This window comes from Ciconia boyciana, chromosome 1 (assembly GCF_034638445.1).
Source record: "Ciconia boyciana chromosome 1, ASM3463844v1, whole genome shotgun sequence".
NCBI lineage: Eukaryota > Metazoa > Chordata > Aves > Ciconiiformes > Ciconiidae > Ciconia > Ciconia boyciana.
This window is the reverse complement of record NC_132934.1, coordinates 138,537,298-138,557,237: the sequence shown is the minus strand read 5'-3', so window position 1 is coordinate 138,557,237 and position 19,940 is coordinate 138,537,298. Positions and strand designations below refer to the sequence as shown.

General features: G+C 39.9%; 1 protein-coding gene across 3 annotated transcripts in view; it reads right to left on the bottom strand.

The window, feature by feature from the left end:
• MID1 (midline 1) overlaps positions 1-19,940 on the bottom strand; it is a 151,921-nt gene that overhangs the window by 95,203 nt on the left and 36,778 nt on the right. For 2 of the 3 annotated variants that reach the window (XM_072849496.1, XM_072849497.1), the window contains exon 2: positions 6,843-7,558. In XM_072849496.1, coding sequence (XP_072705597.1) covers positions 6,843-7,502 — 660 coding nt within the window. In that variant the 5' untranslated portion in view covers positions 7,503-7,558. Of the gene's footprint in view, positions 1-6,842; positions 7,559-12,049; positions 12,143-19,940 lie in introns of those variants that run through there. The other variant, XM_072849498.1, reaches the window with a different exon arrangement.

Genomic DNA, 19,940 nt, shown 5'->3' with positions numbered 1-19,940 from the left:
CAATGCCACTGAAGAGTATGAGTTTTAGCCTGCTGTCCGTGGTAAGTGTTTTTAGCCATACTCCCCCAACTAGCTTTATCATTCCCGTATATTTTTTCATTCCCGATAATTCCCGTATAATACCATTATTATCATAATATCATTCCCGATATTCCTGTATCATTCCCGTATCATTACCCCTTTATCATTTTAGTGGTAAACCACTAAAAGAATTAGCTTACTCATTCTATTTATCAGCCATAAGAAAACGTACTGTTATGATAAAACCCGTAAATGTTCTGCCTTTGAAAGGTCACTTTTTCGTAACTTTTCCTGTTATCAACCCTATCTTTGTTACTCTGGTAGGCAGACACTACATTTCCTAAACAAATGGTCAACCTGTGCCCAATGTTCTAAAACAGTTCATTATTTGCCCTTAACGTCATCTATTTGCTTCATTTCCATTTTTATTGATTAATTTTTTATTGCTTTATTAGGTATTGCTTAAAGAGAAATTCTCATTCTGAGGAAGTGTCTGTCGTGCATTATATTCCACCACCAACTTTCAAGCATCATATTGTCTAAAAACACATAAACAATGAAGGCTCAGTTAAGAGGTCATTACAATAAGCAAATTCAGAGCTAGTACATGGACTTAAAGTCCATTATCTGAACAGTTTGGACCAGATCCATGTAAAAGTATGAAAATACATTTTACTTAATGCCTAGTCTGGCTTCCCTGGAAACCAGAGTCAAGAGAACAAAGATAAAAATGCCGTACTATTTACAATTTTATTTTATTCTCTTGTTCTTCCTGAATAGATTATGCCTTCAACACCACCATTTCCACTAAAAATTGAAGGAAATAAGTAGTATGAAAACATTTTTGAAAGACTTGCCAACTATTAAATATGTGAAAGTAAGTTTTAAAAAACTATGGCTTATATTATTTAAACGATCTCAACTAGATAAAATAAAAACAATCTCATAGTACTTATAACTGTTGTAAAGTCATAGTTCATTATCCACAGTCATAAACACAAGGAACTTCAAACTATGCTAAAACAGTCTAAAATCTACAAAAAAACCCAAACAAACACTCCCCCCCCCAAAAAAAAAAAAAAAAAAAGGACTAATGTTGTTATTACTGTATTGACATTTTCTATTATCCTTCTAAACTCCACCAAAGAAATACCAGATGGAGGAAACACAACCACTTGAGATAACACTAGACTAAAGAGAGAATGTTCTAAAGTCTGCCTTAAGATTTATATAATAACGTAATAAAATAAGTGTAGCTGGAAAACCTTGGTAGTAAAATAGTTAATTCCTACATCAATTTTATTCCATTAATATTTTTGGATCTCTGCAAATACTGAAGCACAGCCAAATAGTTATATTTTTGCATCTATTTCTGGGTGAAGTAATATCAGATACCATTCCATTCTAATAGATGTGACCATTCATCATTTTAATTTCATAAAAAATGAATACACTGAAATATCTGTCAAGCAGTATCTAATCTAATAATAATCTAATAATAATATCAAGCTGCATCTAATCTAAAAATAATCATTTCATAATAATGAAAGTCCAAGAGTTCCACATTTTGTCAGGCTGGATATAGTGTTTTAACTATATGTTAAACCTGCATAACTGGCACTATAGAAAGTATCTTTCTACACTTTGAATCTATTAAGTACAATGTAAGGAAAAGTGCCACCTATCTAAATGTTTAATAACACATATCACTATAACACTGACATACTATGTCTTTATATACCAGTTGGATTTTTTTTGTTAAATAGCTTCCATTAAATAGGAAGTTAGTAAAGTCAAGGGTACACAGGGAAACTCTAAATTTAGGTGTGAAAATATTCAGCTACTAAAAAAAGATATATGCATGGAATATTAAAAATGGATACCAAGTAAAACAATCAATGTGTCATTTAGATATATATGTGATCAAATATATTTTTACTGACCTACACATATATATGAAACTGTATATATTTACTTAAAATATTGGCATATGTGTATTCAAATTCAAGATTCCAGGTATTCATGAATTTAGACATTACTAGAAATTACATTTATTTCTATGCTAGACAAACAAGTCTACATACATGTACATACAAACATATGTAGTATTGCATTTATATACTAACACAAGCAGTATAAATATGTGCATAAATGAATAAAATGTATATAGACACATATTTACATGTATGTGCATAATATATTTATATGTAAGTCCAGAAACCAATGTTCCCGGATTGTCAACGACACTGTTTGTACGAGTATAGATTTGTAAGTGCTGGGTTCTTATGGTACCACAGTATACCAATTAATAATCAAGCTGCAACTACAAAATAATACCAAATAAAAATAGTTGGAAAGCTTCAACACATATTTTGCCAGCATCTCTGCAAAGACATTTATATATGAAAAGTTTTTTAATTCATAATATACATAGCAGGGAAGCAGACATATTTTTGCGCTCTATTTGTAGAAGCTGTGGACTTGACAAAGCGTCCTACCTTTACACACTCAAAGTAGGCTTATAAGAGTGGAATGCAATTGTCCCTACATGGAAACAGTTTATGGCTGCTTCCCACCAAAAAAATATTTGTGAGCAATTGAATTGACACACCGTAGAAAACCGAATCCTTGCATCCTGAATCAACAGTGTAGGAAAGATAGAGTATGAATTCTGCCACTAAAACTAGGTGAAAACCACACAAACAAGAAGCTCCCTTTTGTTCCTGGAATTGCTGAGTGCCATTCAGAGGACTGCCCTGCCTTCGTAAACATGCCCAATACACGTCAGCACTAATAAGATTCAAACAAAACCACGGAGAACCACAGCTAACCTACAGCAGTTCGATTCAACAAAAGATCTTTCTTGACTAAGCACTACAATTGTGCCAAAATTATGTTTTCGCAAGAATATGTGCGTCAGCAGCCAGATTCTCAGTAAATATGAAGGTGAGTAAAAACATTGGTTTCAATGGTGTTATGCTGGCTTTACACCATTTAAAAATATGGCTTACCGTCTACCCCTTTTGTTACACCTCTTCATGGCTCTTCGCTAATATTAAATAAGCAGTATCTTTCCATCCACACCTTGTAACTTTTCCCCAAAATATTCTCTCTTGTTCAAAATAAATCTTACCTTTTCATTTTTCTTATCACTTTCTTGAGTATAAACACATCTATAGAACAATGGCAATTCTATGAATTTTCTCTGAAAAAAATGAACGTACTTTTCAATTGTCTTCCTTTCCATTGCAACAAGACAAAAAGCAAAGAATCAATATCAAAAGTAATTAGCCATAAATATTTTCTTTGAGGTAATGTGGTGGGCTAAGCATAAGCATTTGCACCTTCTATTTTTAAAGCTCTCATTGTTTATGTAGCTAAAAATTACTAATTTATACCACAGTTTTGACCACCACCTCATAAATTCAGCATATGACCAGGATATTTCCTGTTCTCTGTTTTGGTCATGGTTTATAATTTTTCCCTTTAATATGCATCTGTCTATGATCTACTTAAAAAAACCCCAACACCACATCTATAAACACTAAACAACTGTAAGCATGAAGGTATATCAGTGGTCGCGTAACTAAGCAAGAAAGGACTGCTCCTGGGAGAACACAAGTGCCCTCAACCCCCTCAACCCCAGTACAAGTGAGAAAGAAAAGCACCTCTCAGGGTTGGAGCCGTAGTTGCCAAAGGAAAACACTTTCTCATTTTCAAATGTCCACAATTGCTATTACATTGACTGTTAAACACACTTCAGCATAGATGCCTCTGTTGGACAAGTGTACAGAACTCCTTATTAAGGGGTTTCATTTTTGTCACAAAAGGAGCTAGATTGTAATGGCATCTTTTGTCCTATGCTTAATGAAGGGTGAGATATTGTTTAAATAATTAGTAACACTGCTGGTAGAGAATGTAAGTAATTAGCATAGCTTGACACCCAGAGCAACACCAGTTGCTGTTGTTAGCATCAACAATGTGTTGATTTATAAAGAAAACCCCAAGAAAGAAAGTGTCACTTGAAGCGGTTTTGCTTTTCTTTTTTAAAGATACAATTAACCACTCATTTTTGAATGAATCCACCTTACTATTGGCTACTGCATGCTCATTCTTTCAGAATTTTTTTTAAGGATTTGGGTAGCCTATCTATCAAACCCCAAGTATTTTAAAAGCCTGCAGCAGCAATGTAGCAAGCAACAACCTGTTTTTTCAGGTGGGGATTTTCTGATCCACTCGAACATTGAATTTGCCTATGGCACATGCACATTATCTGCAAGTTAACAAAGACCGTCTGCAAACTCTTACCTAAGATTTATATTAGCAGCACAACCAGTGACTCACGAGGTCATATCACCATTTAGGAAGGTGGAGCCCTGAACGTGAAAATGGGCCCGAAATTCTTGCCTCTCAGCAACCAAATGCTGCTGTGAACAGGTATCATTCCTTTACTCCTGAGGGATAAATTCCAATCTACGGAACTGAAAATCTCACTCTCAGAGTTTGATATATAAAACAGCACAAATTTCTGAGATGGAAGAGGCATTGAGGAAAGGAAAGACATAGTTTTCAGATTACCTTCTTATGAACAGAGAATGGACACTGGACCTGGATGGAAACCACCTAGCCTGCTGTTCCTGGGCTCTGAACAGAAACACGTCATAATCGCTGGCATAATTGGCATGACTGATGTCATTGCTGGCATCAGCAAAGTGAAATAGGCTGCTTCATGACAAAGAGGAAAAGAACTGGATTTCATGTAGAGTAATAAAATTGTCTGTGTAAACTACTTTTAGATAGTTTGGGTACAAAGAAAGTCCACGTCTCAAAAAAATCATACAGATATTATAAACTGTAAACTTATAAACTGGTGCTAGGAGTTGCCATTGTAAGGAAAGAGTTACTTAACTCAGGCCTACGCTAACCATTAAATTAGTACTTGAATTACTCTTCAAGGAGGCTGGTGGAAAGTATCCTATTAGGCTTCTCCCAAGTTAGCTAAACTGGGTAACACTTAATGTGAATGTTACTTGCCTGTCCAAGATACCCTTTCAGAGTTTGTTTAGGCATCTTTGCACAGAAAAGCCATAGATCATGCAAAAATACCCTAATTTTTTTTCCTAACTATCTGCAATATTAAGTCAAAGATCTCAAGAGAAGAGACATGACTTTTAAAGTCTTCTTGGCTAAAGGCTTGCCATATCTATGTATGTCAACACTAAGAAATGTTTACTACTTTTTTACATCCTCAAAAACTTACGTATCCAGTATTTAACGTTGAAGGTATTTCATGGTAAGTAGTGTATTCCTACTCAAATAAAGTCGATAAACCATGAACTGTTAGCTTACTAAATAGTAGTACCTGTTAAGGATATAAACCTGTTGGATTATTGAAAAGCACTCTAAGTCCATGCATCTTCTATTCACATTTATAGTCCATGCCCCATTTCATCAATGGCTAAACTCTTACCTATTAAAACAACAAACCAGTCCAGAAAAAAAAGAAAGCAAAAATAACAATTCCTCCTTAGTAAATAAAAAAGTCTTTAAGAGATGAAAGGAAGCTATCAAGTCCAGGTAAAGAGGTGTCTTTCATTATATTAATCACAGAATATGATCTGCATGTTTGTGCATGCACAGAGGCACAAAACCCACACAGCATGTGTATGCAGATTTCACCTGCAATCACCTAAAGTTATCATAGACATGTCCAGCCACACATTTTTTTCTGAAGGTATTTAAGAAAACCCTTCCAGTTAGTTAAACCTATTAATTCAGTTTCTTTTTCCACCTCTGAAATTCTGTGTGAGAAGGCTAGCAGATAAGCTTTGCCCTCCACGCTTGTGGTTTCTCCATTGCAGTCCACCTTTAAAAAATCCCTCCCCAGCCACACTCAGGCACACGCAGACCATCAGGAGGGAGCGGGTGGAGGAAAGCACGGGATGCTTAATAATTCCTGCCTTTGCTCTGCAGTAGCACCGAAATCGACACGAGAGGAACGTACACCCAGGTGAGCGGGAGGCCACTTGCCTTGGCCTCGCTATTCAGCGGGAGCTCTGCCTCCGCCGGCAGCCTGGAGAGCCACCAGAGCACCCCGAGACCTGGCTGCCCACTGCCACCCCACCCAGGGTGTCCTGCACAGGGCCAGGGGGCTGCCAGAGCCGGCCAGCTACCTGGCAGGAGATGGGCTGGAAGCTCGCCGAACCATGGGAATGCCACAGGAAGCTCAGAAACAATTTTGGTTTTGTTCCCAGGACTTCACTGCCTGGGAGCCTGGGTGGGAGGCAGTGCGGGAAGAGCAGAGCCAGCATTCAGTTTCCCTGGCTGGGCAGGCAGCTGGCATCCCTGAAGCCGGCACGGATAAATGCATCTCCTGTTAGCAGCGATGGGAAGGGCTTTTCACAATGAAAGCAACCAAAGGAAAAATAATCAACAGCAGAGCGTACGCAAAGAATGCCTGACATTTCAATCAGTGCCTGCGTATGTGCAGTCAGCACTAAACCTTGCCAGCTGCCACGAATAAAGCTGTAGGTAGATAAGAAAATTCACCTAAACAGTAGTATATGCTGCATATTCCTTATGATAGCTACAGAGAAATCAAAGCACAACTGAGGAATCTTTTCTTAAGCAAAATCCAACACGTTTTAAATGGTAATGAGCAAATGCACATATAGATCTGTATGTGTATCTTATCCGATTAGAGACTGCGCACCTACCTTTCCCAACCCCTGCCCAAACAAGGAATTTAGCATGCAACCAAAGGGCACCTTCCTTCCCAACCACACGCTGCTTGGCTAGAAAGGACATTAGGTAGCACTAACCTTTAGCTTGTCATAGCGTTCACTTAAAGCTGCCACCTGATGGTCACGGTGTCGCCCAACCAGTTTACACAAGGCACAGATTAACTGGTCGTCAGTCACGCAGTACATGTTAACTTTCTCATCCTCGTGCTCCAAGCACATTAATCCCCTGATGTGAGAGTCCGGGATAGGCTCGATGAGACGGTGGCCGGTGAACGGCTTCTTGTTGGGGTGAGTGGCTTTCAGGCACTCCTCGCAATAGGACACCTCGCAGGTAACGCAGGTTTTCACCGCCTCCTGGGCAGGGTCCTGGTCGCAGAACTGGCAGAGGACCTTCTCGCAGGACGACATGCTGTTGCTATCAAACGCCCGCTCCCGGCGGGTCTCGCTGGGGGAATTGGGCCCACTGACGGAGGCTTTCTGAAACCTGTCGATGATGTTCTGCAGGGTGACGTTGCGCTTGAGCCCGTCTAGACCACGCTGGCTGAGGGTGATGACATAGCGGCAGGTCGGGCACTGGAAGGCGGTGATAGACTCCACCGGCTCGTTGGTGGCGCAGTGGGAGACCAGGATGCGATGCGCGCAGTTGAAGCAGAGGCTGTGAGCGCAAGGCAGCAGCAGCGGGTCTTCAAACAGCTCCAGACAGATAGGGCAGGTCAGTTCCGACTCCAGTGTTTCCATCTTCAGGCAAAGCTTTCCTGTGGCGTCAGCGAAATCCAGGGAAGCTGATCAGCTATCTGGAAACACACGTAAAATTTGATTAGGCAAGAGAGAACAAGAGGGGTCAGCCGTGGGGGGTTGTCAACTTTCGCCACTGCTCCCGGGGCTATCAACCCACCACGCCAGGCAGGAGAGCAATCTAAAGTTTTGAACCTGCACATGTACGCATCAAGGTATTTAAAACCGGACTGCTTTATTCTCTCCCCCCCCTCCCTTTCACTTAAGAATGCAAAACAAAAGCTCGTTCTTCATTTCTCTCTCTTGCCCTTTCTCATGCGATCAAGGAAAACAGCAGATATTTCTGTGCATTATTAAAACCCAAAATGATGATCTTCAAACAGCCTATTACAGCAAAATTAGATTTCTTCTGCAGATGCTGCTTTTGGCTTCATTCATCTAGTAGTAAAACTTTTTTAAAAAACTTCACCTTTGTATAGCATCGTGCAAGGATTAGTCCAGAGTATTGTAACTGATAACCTTACAATCGCTATTACAATTAACAGAGTTAGTTTATCAGATTGAAATTTTCATTTGCTATTATAGCAATAGCACAGCATTTACAGTACACGTCAGTGTTTACTTGTGTAAATATATATCTGAATATATACAGGGAATAATGTTTCTAGGAAAGCATGTGATATTTTACATATAATATATATATGTATCATATACTAATATACTTCTATGTATTTCAAGAACATCTGCAACTGTATTTATATGTACCTGTACTTTTGTGCATATGTACCTGTACACATATGCCCCAAAATATATCACATACATGTTTGTAATAAGACAAATATAGCTAGAGGATCGCACAGTGTCGTAACTGAAATGCCTAAAGGAAGGTGGATGAAGTAAATTATAAACAGTAGTTTAGCCCAAATTTCTGATGACCCTAACCTCTGGCACAAGAAGAGCCTCTAGAGAGGAAGATAGTAAAACGTAGTGAGATAGTGAAATGTGTGATTTGCCTAGGAGGAGTTTGTGTGTGTGCATCCACTTTTGTGCGAGTACTGTCTACCGCTAAAACTTACGAACTACCGCTTGCTTTAGTGGCTTTATTAATCACCTCAAGTGGATTAGGAATCAATGACTTTTAAATGGAGGGCATGGGATTTTCTGGAGAATGCAGCAGTATACCCCTGTTAGAGATCAACTGAAACTTCATTTTGCTTCCTTTCCTGTGCTCGGCGTTACAGAGAGTGGTTTTGAAAGAGTCGCCCTACGCAGCTCTCCCTGCCTAAGCTCCCGTCAAGGGCCCGTCGCTGCCGCAAGCAGACAGGTCAGTGAAGCAGAAGAAGCAGCTATGCTTCACACTCACAGGGCTGTACCTCTTCACAGTACAATCTATTTAAGCTTTGTTGCTCATAACTGAGGACGACTTCAGATGGCACAGCTGCGTCGTCTTTACACTGTAAAGTCATTGTTCGGTTGTGTGAACTCTTGCCTCCTCCCCTGACCAGGGAAAAGGAGGGACGGACAAGAATCCCCCACAAACAAACCTTGGTTCATTAAGGGTGAGAAGAGCTCAGGGCTCATTAGCAGCCTTGGGAACCAAGCGTGCTTGAACCTTCTGTACTTCATGACAATTAGAGTGGGGAGCACGGTGGCAGTGACAGGAATGCTACCTATAACCCCAATATGAACCACAGCAAAAAGGAAAGTTCAGCAAACAGAGGCAAGGTTCAGGGTGCCCATCAGTATTTAGTCCTCCTCGCTCTGTGGGAAGAGCAGCAAGGCATCTGTTCCAGAGGTATGCTTAGAAATTAGGATACTTGGCCTCTTTGCACTAATGCGTCCTTTTATTCTGACAAGAAATCTGAGCATTTAAAAAATTAACTGACCCCATCACAAAATTTGCTTTCCTGTATCTTGTGTGATGCTGATCTTACTTGAAATAAAGTTCAGTTTGCCAAAGACTAATTCATTTATAACTATCCATCAGCTGCCATAATTGCATGGTGCATCTGGTCAAAATTAAAGGCCTGACAATTTGATATAAGCAGGAAGACAACTCCCCTCCTCTCTCCTCAGCCATAGCCACACAGCACAGAAGAGATGAAAGCCTTTTCTGCAAACGAAGACCAGTTTGTCTTTCCTCCTCTTCATTCTCTGTATCACAGAACTCCCAGAAGACCAAAATCTCATTCACATTGTTTGAATCCCTTCCACACCACAACTGTGTACCTCATCATCCACTTATTCTGCCGGCTGAGTGCTGCGCTGGAAATGGGAGAAGGGGATTTGAGGTTGGCAGGAGACAACGTTTTAAAAAGGCAAACTAATCATTGCTCATCTATTGTCAGTCCAGTGAAAACTTGCCATCCTTTTGGGTTTGTTTCTTAGAACCACGTTTGGAATACAGGGCTTTCTTCCACACTATCCTTTCTGTACAAAATCACCCCTGCTCCTTCATGTGCCAAACACTTTCATTCATTCAGTTTCCTTCTTAAAGTACTTTTTTAACCAAAGGCTTTTTTATGGTACTTATATAAAAGACAGGTACAGATAAACAGGTAAAAGCAGCAGAAAAACATCTGCATCACTACCTTATGGAAAGACGTTTGAATCACCATCATGGCCCTACATAAATACCACTGTCTCAACCGATGACTAATTCTGATCTATCTGACCTGAATGAGCAGCAGCTCAGCCCTGACTAATGCTATTCAGCATAAGCAAGGGTGCCAAAATCTGATCTTAGACTGTAAACGTCTTGGAATAAGAGCCTATCTTCCAAGGTAATCAAAGCTGACCACACTGATAGAAACCAAAAAATGACATTTCCCTGTTTTCTTTTGCAGTTGCCAATAAGTCAAAACACACTGCATCTGGGACTGAATAATGAATCCTTTAAGAGGCACTGACAAGGGGCTGCATTTTCTGGGCAATTCAATGATTACTCTTTAATTGAGGGCAATTCTGCTTTCACTTTTAGGTTGGTGCCTGAAGTACAGAATGTGCTGCTGATCCAGCTACAAAATCTTTCAAACTCACTGGCCCTTGCCTTGAAGTTTCATATTCAGGCTTTTTTTTCTTGAGAGTGGTAGAGAATCCATAGCTACAGTAGGCAGAAACTCAATACACATGGTTTATATATGCACATGGTTGTATTCCATATTCAACATGGCCCATAGATTGAAAGCCACAGAGACAGCCTCCAGACACAGAAAGGAAAGAAGGAATTTCAAGTACATAATTTCATATTTGCAAAAGTATGGAATTACTGGCAGAAAATTATACTATTACCAAAATGTCATTGAAATGAGAAGTATTATTTTTCTACCCACAAGAGGTAGTTTTAAGACCAGATATCAAAGTAAAAGTGATTGTCAAAAGACAAGTGTTACTTAAAAATAAAAAATATACGTAAGTAACTTTGGATTTGTGACATCTCCCCAGCACATAATGATTAGTTATACATTATGCGGCAAGCAATGCAGTAAATGAAATCCCATTCTCAGTGTAGTTCATGGCAAGACTTCTACTAACCCTAGTGGAATTAGCATCTTTGTACCTCTTGTTTTAAGCATGACATATTTTTCAGGTGGCATTAATGCCTTCAGTTGCACAGAAGCACACCCAAAACTTTGCAGAAGTAGAGAGACATGAGAGAAATTAAAACTAGAGCTGAACTAGATAAATTTCAGTACGTTAAGTACCAGTAGAGCTGAATAAATAAAATCTGTCAAGCTGTTTCATAACTGGATGCAATGCTATGCTACAAAACTGCTGTGTTATACCTTCCATTTCTTTTATACTTGAAAAATTATGGATCAGAGATACTACCAAAGTCCAGAAAACTGTTACCACTGATCTCAATGAGACCCTAGCAATCAAAGCTCAAAAACACATTTCCTGAGGAGAACATAAAATAGGTAGTTAATCATTCTCTGAAACATTACTATTTACAGGAAAATCTGGCAATTTTGTGGCCCTGAAATCAGCCCAGGGATGACTGAAGGCTGACTTGTGATTTTTCATTGCTGGGAGTGCCAGTGTTATGGATGATCCCTACTCTTTAAGTACAGAAAGCAGTATATAGAAGCAGCAGGATAAAAATACCAGAAAGTGTTGGCTGGGGGAGACTTCCATGAACCAGAACTGTAAGCACTTCCTCACAGGAAGCAACACATTTCTATATTCTGAAGAACTCACATGCCGTTAGAAAGATACCGCAAACCACACATTGCTACGTGGAGCTGTTCTCACATATATTTTGTTCTCACAAATACCCCTATATGGCTCCTGTACACAGGCTAGCACTCTTTCTGCACCCAAACGACAATCAGAAAATTGCAATTAATGTCCACAACAATTACCCTGCTAACCTCCTTGGGAAACAGACAAACATCCAGAAGTAATACCATAGGACCTGGTGATGCTACAGTAATAAAATGCTTCAAGAAGGCTAACAGGGTTCTTTAAAGCTGGATCTGGGTTGGACATTTCAGCCTAACGAGTAATACTCACCAGAGAGGCGACTGGTGACCTGACCTGACACTTACCTGTTTTTCGTTGGTGTTAACTAGATGATCAATAATATTGGTAATTATTTACATTTGCTGTATTAACAAAGTAATTACAGCATGATATTGCCAAAGAATATTCTTCACCTTAACTGAGTACATTCAAGCCAGAACATGGTATTTCTGAAGTGTTAACGTAATGTCTGAGGTAAAATGCCTAATATAGAAAACTGCACTTAAAAATGAATGTATCAAAAATTCCAGTATACTGAGGTCACTTTTTGTCAGTAAAACACTACAGAATTCTCCCCACGCAGAATAAATCACTAGCTATTAGAATAAAGTTAGCAGGCAATGTTTTAGCATGCCATGTGCCGCCTCCTGCTCCTTTTCTATTCCAGCTGCTCCTGCAACCTTCAGGGAAGGTGAGAAGAGAGCCTACCAGGAGTGAAAAAGTGGTGGAAGAGGACATCCTACGAAGCTTCGGTGGAGCTCACAGTACGAATTAAAGCTGTCTCAGTGAAGTTTTAAATTGTAGGGAACTCAGTGACATTGAAGGAGGAAACAGAACTGTAGACCACTCTGCAAATTTTAAGCATCTTTGTAACAAATAGCACTGGGCAAAAGAGCTGGACTTGTGCCACGTTCCAAAATTCCTTGATGTGTTATCTCTCTGGCAAAATCGCAGTTTGTTGTGTTTTGGTGAATTATGGCCAAAATACACCCAAGCAGGTTTGAATAGCATTTTTCCTAACAGCATTTTCTAGCAATTTGTTCTGTTAAGGCTACTACTGAATGGCTACTACAGTAAGGCTATCCCAGCCCTGGTCCTCTGCATATAGGAATGTTCATAAATGGACACAAGACCACAGGCTAAATTAAAGATCAAACTCTTGAAGATTAAGTGTTTTTGTAGAAAACACTGGCCAACTTTTTCAGTTAGAAAATAAAATTTATTAAACTGCCATTATATGAATATGAAATTAAATTTTGTATGAAATATAAACATGTAAGTATGAAAGGTAATAAAATGTGTTATGCCTGTATCCATGCATGTGTGTGTGCATACATATATGTATCTTAGGTTTATAGCACAAGAAGAATTACAGTCAACACACACACACTATTCCTGAATGAACTACGGCAAGTGCTTAGGCAGGCTACTATCATAATATACAGCTGTAGTTTTCAACGTGGCAGTATTTTTCTGTTAAGTGCATTATAAAAGGAAAAATCTAAATTTATGTTCTTGTCATAAAATCTGCTATGGGCAATAAAAAAACCACTTGCAATTTCTTCTGTTAGCTCTGGAAAAAAAAAAAAAAAGAAAAAAGAAAATGCTATTCTTTTTGCCATTTTCTATCCCGTTCTAGGATATACACAAAATTGTCTTGGGAACAACTTTTCCTCCCAATAAGTGAATGTGGTTGTTTCACATCACATTCAATAAACATTTCAAATGTGATTAAACCAATGGACTGCTTCATAGCCCAGTTTGTCCCAAGTCCATTACAGCTTTTACCTTCTGCAGCACAGACATCAAAGTCTATGAGTACTCGTGATGCTAGTAATTGCCAGCAGGACAGCGAGTGTGATATGCGTGTAAGTAGTGTAATTTGTGTAAGTAGTGTAAAAGCAACTAATAATCAAAACTTGGCATTTTTTCTTTAGAAATGTTTAATGAAAATTTCTATAATGCTAAAGAAAGCAAGCTGCACACACCCAGAAGCAAGCAAATACTTGATTTCCCACTGTTTTTTATCGAAGCAGTGCAAATGAATAAATATTCAAAGGACAGTGCTGTTCAACAGCTCCTGATATGCAAAAACAAATACCCAGCATAAAAGAGAATGACTAGTTCATCCTATTCATACATTTTCACTGACAGAAGAATGATTAGCTGCCTTGTCTAGAAGTTACATGCAGTGTTTCCATGATGTTGAAATAGTTGTTTGCAACATTTGAAGGATATTAATGCAGCAAAAGCACATCTGCTATGCTGTTTGTAGTGATATAAAGCCTAGACAACATCCCTCTCTGGTTGAGACGTATGCTAGTAGGAGAACATATTTTCTAAAAGCCGAATCCTGTACAGTATTCAGTGAGACAAGAACATCTCACAGAATTAAGGTCTTTGGCACAACATTACATATTCCTTCTCATGGGAGCTAAAACAATAACTGAGCCATAAAAGCTAACAGGCAGGAAAAAAAAATCATGTGCTGTAAATCCCAAAGCAATCAATAAATAGCTGATTTAATATTATCTATAATATTAGATACAGTATTACACGTGTGCATAAATCTATACTAGTACATATTTGGAATGCTTTTTGACCTTTATTTTTTATATTCTTGCAACTCTTGTAGCTTTACATTCTTTAGATAGAAGATTTAATATTTCCTCTAAATGCTTCAGGGGAATGAAAGGAAAGGTTTGTTTAATCTTTAGCACATGTGAATCAGCGTAGGTCTATTGGTATCAGCAGTGACCTCCTAACAAATTTATGGCTGAAAGTCTGTTCCAAAAACCTCTTCAACTAAATTCACGCTCTTCATTTGAGAAATTGGTATTTATTCTGGGGTATATCATAACTACACAACAACAAATATTGAGGAAAGGGGTTCACATCTTGGTCTGGATACTGGCAGCATGGGAAACGACGACTGGAGCAGCCCCAAAAACTTGCCAAAGGGGAAAAATTGCTATATACCACACCAATTATTTTCTCTCTCATTTCAAGCTAAGACCTTCCTAGATGATGGATGCTACTCTGCAACAGAAGGAAGGTAAAATAATTTTACCCAAATAGTAAATACTAAAACCCACCAGTTCTCACAGGGCTTTATTTGCACAGTAGAGCTGGAAATCTCTCACATTTCCCCAGCTGGGAATTCCACTTGTGTAATGCCTTAGGTGACGTGGTACTCCCTGATCTTTAGTGTAGGTGATACAGCAACAAAAATAGCCAGAAATAGTTCAGCACATTCCTTCTAGTCATATGTGTTCATAGACACTGATAGGTAATTTAGTGCAGCTTGGAAACACTGGGGCCCTTAAGCTACTGCAAGTTTTCACGGAAGATCTCAGGGTGGCTTAAAGAAATGATTGCATCCTCTTTCCAGAAAGTTGTTCTATGAATGTCTTTCCCTGCAGCGAAGTAAAGGGGATCATAAATACTACTTAAATTCATAATCATTGCCTCCACCTAGATGACATTCTAAGTTCTCAAGGAAGAACCCCAAGGTCTGCTTTCTTATCAAAGAGAGTCTTTAAAATAGTAGCAAGAAACGTCCCAGGAACTACAACAGGTATGAAGGTGTGGGCTCACCCACCACACAGGACTCTGAATTTAAACTACGTGCAAGATGCACTTCTAGATGCACTACGTGCAAGACTACCTAAAGCTCCTTGTGTTTATAAAGCTATCCCTATTGCATTGCAAGGCACGCATTGTCAGCCTCTTGCTGTTCTGCTCTCTGCTCCTCATATGTGATCATTAAAAAAGCCTATAAAACGTTTTTGACTTTTTTTAAAAGAACAAACACATGTTCTCAGAGTTATATTCTGCATATTTGCAAAGACTACAAAGAGATTCCGGTGACTGAAAAAAAAAAAAACAACCCACCCCACTGTCCAACACTGAGGACCTCCTTCTAATTTATGCCTGCTGTACTCTCAGTACACTGAACTCTGTAAGATCAATGGTGTATTTAAAAATCAAGATTGTAATCAGGTAATTAGAAGGGGAAATTAGCTGTGAACCATGGGAAGGTGCAGGATAAGGAACAAATTATATCTGTGCTCTGAAGGTAATCTATTTTAGACCTCTGACAGAAATCTCTGTCACTGGTGCAGGAAACACCCAGCTTGGGCTTCCTGAGTCCAGGAATAACAAAATGGGAACTGGCAGGGCTGCTCCTCCATTTGGGGGGCACAACCCTCATGCAGGCCCTCGCCAGACCCCAAGGCCTGCTCCGAGAGGAGTGGGGACATTTCCCATCCTACTGGTGTCACTGGGGCCACCATGAGCATGCTTCTGGCACCCCACCTTGGGGTTCTAGGTTCCTGTTCTCTGTTAGCAGAATGATTTTAGGAGCATTATTTGGCCCCATAGACCAGAACAGAAACCTGCAAATACCTCGCTAGCAGAATTCATATGAGAATTCACTAGCAGAACAAATATGAGAAATCAGTTCCTCTCTCTTGCTGCACAGTGGTTCCTAAACACAGAGGATGACATTCATCTGAACTGGTCTCTGTAGTCAATAGAAAGAAACAAGCATCTCTAAAGGCATCTCATTTAAACTATTTTAGATTATCTTTAGGATCAAGTGATCTGCGCTTTCTAGATGTGCTTATTTCATTCCAGGTATGAAAGGAACTCAGGAACGTAAGAAATTAAGACTACATCAACTAACGAGTAACTATTTCCCATGTTCTTGAGCTTTAAAAAAAGAAAATGGAGAACATTTCCTTTTTAGAGATCTTTTAGATTTCTACATCTATTCTTTGTTATTCTAATGAGCTCAACAATCACTTGTTTAGTCAAATTTGCTTCCAATAATTCTCTTCCAACGTGAATCATTTCTATCATTCTCCGTATTTAAAGATCCAAGAGGATACACAGAAAACTGAACTGAGTTGCAGGAGAATGATCCTGAAACAACCCGTTTCCAGCTACTGACACTACTGAGCGGGGGTTTTTCTGGATTTGGATGGTTCTGGTCCCTGCTGCACGTGAAGGGCGTGCAGGCAGTTCCTGAGAACCAGATGCAATGGGGTCTGCACTAAGTCTTAAGACCAGCCTACTTGGCATGACAAACCTAACTTCAACTTCTGTATTTTTTTCATAGTTTTCTGACAAAATAGTAGCTTGCCTTCCTATACTGCAGATCATGAACCATGTGGAAGACTTGTCCTTCCAACTGTTCATCCCTGTCCTTCCTGCCATCCCACCGTGGCTCTCTAACAGGCTTCAAAGGGTTAAGTGTCTCCCACTCACAATACCAAGGAGTGTAGGAACTACTTTACTAGTCCTCTCCTCGGGTTGCTTGGCATTACCAAATGGCAGTATTAAGCCAAATAACACAAAATGGTTAGTGCACGAGTAAAAATTCTGACCCTGACACAACAGGACACAAAAAGAAAACAGCAGACTCGACTGAGAAGAGAAAGAAGTACAGAGTTGTATGTAGTGGTTAACAAGAGCCGGCTGTTCTGGCTAAGACACTCAAGGGTTTGGCATCCCAACCCAGCTTGTTCAGTGAGGTGCCACCCCTCACTCACAATGAGAGGCAAAGTCTTAGTCTTTATTCCTTGCTAATAAAGCTAAATCGTAAGAAGGTGGCAAGTTTCCACTTAAACCTCTCTTGAGGACTTTCTAAGTCATGTCAGCTGGTGCTTTTTGCAAAGAACCAGTAATGCTTTATTGCTTGCCAGAGGCACGCCCACATGTATTTTGTTTCTTGAGAAAGTGTTACTTAACAGAATCATACCACAATAAACCCTGGTGATCTCAAATATTTTCTTCTATGCATTTACATCCTTTAAGAATGTTATCCTTTAAAGAGTTTTTAAAGACCTGAGACAAAACCAATCATTAACCACAGCCACATAATCTTGCCTCACAGGTTTTTAGTAACCACACTGTGGCAAAAATTCCTTGCTTCAAGCTAAGAAATTAAGAGCAGCAAAGGGCTCCATTGTATCAGCAATGTAATTTGCAGCTTAGAAACTGAGGTGGTAAATAGTACTAGTCTTTTAAACCCTACTGATGACCAGAGAGATGCTCTGGGAGCTGCAGTAAATTAGGAAACCAGGTAACACCAGTTTCTAATACAGCTAGTGAAGTGATAAGAAAAAATGATCCAATTTACCTGTGCTTCACTTGACATCAACCAGAGAAGTGTACAACAGCCAGAAGCTCTCGTATTAAATTTAAGCTCACTCTATCGAGTGAAAGGGTTGTCGCTTTGAGCTGTCACTATACAGTATCTTCGTTGCTTAAAGTCCCAGCTCCCTCCAGCCCTGAGATGTGGGCGGTGTTTGGTTCGTACAGCTCTTCTCCTGTGCTCAAGGAGATCCTGATCCTGGGAAAGGCCTTGCTGAGTGGCCTCATGAAATGAATGTAAAATGTTTTTTCACTACCCAGTTATGGCTGTGTTCTGCCAAACACACGCGCAGGTATGCACATACACACGTGCACATGAAAAGGATCCATTCACTGTAGGTGGATGGTCTACTTACTGATTTGGTTGGACTACTTACTAGTTTACTTGACATCCTCAAATTAATTGTCCTGCAGATAGTCTTCAGAACATCCCAAAAGGGAGTAGGAAAAAACAACTAAAAAGAGCAATTGCTTCTGAATAACTGTATCAATACCCCATATAGGCCTCTCAAGTAAAATGTTCTTAATGTCACTCTCAAAATAGCTTAGTAGCTTTTAAGATAGCATGGAAAGAGAAAACAATAGCTCAGTTACATCCCTTTGAGACGTTCCTCATCAACAACATAAAAAGTTTCATAGTTCATCTCAAAAAACTAGAATAAATTGTACATTTCCTGTCAGCTAGCAAGCAGGTCACCGTTACTGTGATAAAGAGAGTAGCACTCGTGAAAGAATTACTGGCATGCATCTGCACAACCTCCAGCCTCAAGCTTTTTTTTTTCCAGAAGCTTGTTAAATATCTGCTTTAAAACCTGACTGAATGTCAGCTTATCTTGTTCTCAGACAATTGCTTGGCTTGAAATATTGTACTGGGAAAATCACATTAAAAATTCTGTACCTGTGGACTCTGCGTGCTTCTCATCCTCCTAAATGGATGGCGTGTTTTGTGGATACAGAACTTGCATATAAAATAACTGTAGTGACCAAACCATCACTCTGAACATATCAGTGCCAAAAAGTACATCCTTTGAAAAAACATTGTCTTTCGGCCATCACACTTAAACACGTCATTGCTTTAGGTTATGTAACTTCATCAGTTACACATAAATAAACGGGATTTGAAAGACTTTGCACAAGGAGTAGAGCAGGCTTTAGGGAATGACCGTATTTTTTTCATTCTTCTCATGTAAATGTGTATCTCAGCCTTCATCTTACTCATCCTTGCTCATCTTACTCAGCCTTACTGTTAAAACAGAATTATAATGTTCCAGATGTTGCTAACAGTATGAAGATGCTAATGCCCCCTTTATCTTCCTAGTTTTACAACTACCAAGACAACAACAAGCCCTTGTTTGAAAAGACAAGACAAAAAATACTCTTTGCTAAAAACGTTCCCTTTTTTCCCCGAGTTGTCAGTACTGAAAAGATAATTCATCACAGCAACAGAGCAAACCTCAACTCCTCCCTTTTGACTGCTAAATGCATTATAAAATACTTCCTAAATTACTTGCAATGGCAAGCCTACACATACGCATCGGCTCCAGCTCCCAAGAAGCCATCCAGCCGCATACCCACCGCTGGATCCCGCCCTACATCTTCTGGCTGAAACATTGCTGCGGAGACAGGGACCACGCTGACCCTCTCGGAAAGCACCGGCAGCCCAGCCGGGAGAGGCAGTAGCAGTCACCACCGTCCCAGTAATCCTGTGGCAGCACTGACTGCATCTGCAACTGTGAGACAGTCACGGCCGAAACACAACAGGAAAATCTCCCCTACAATTGCAGGAAAACCCACTCCACCTAACTGCCTCCGCCAGGATCTGCGCTCCCAAAGCCAGCCCTTCGCGCTGCGCCCACAGCAAAATACCTCCTCTCCCTCTCAAGGGCCAGCCTTGGCGGCGTGAGAAGGCAGGAAGACATGGATCCCCTCGCAGAGCACCCCAGACACCCGCCCGAGGGCTGCGGTGGGATGGCGATGCCTCAAAGCCCGGGTGAGGGCAAGCTCAGCCCTGGGGCAATTAACCCAGCGCTGAGTGAC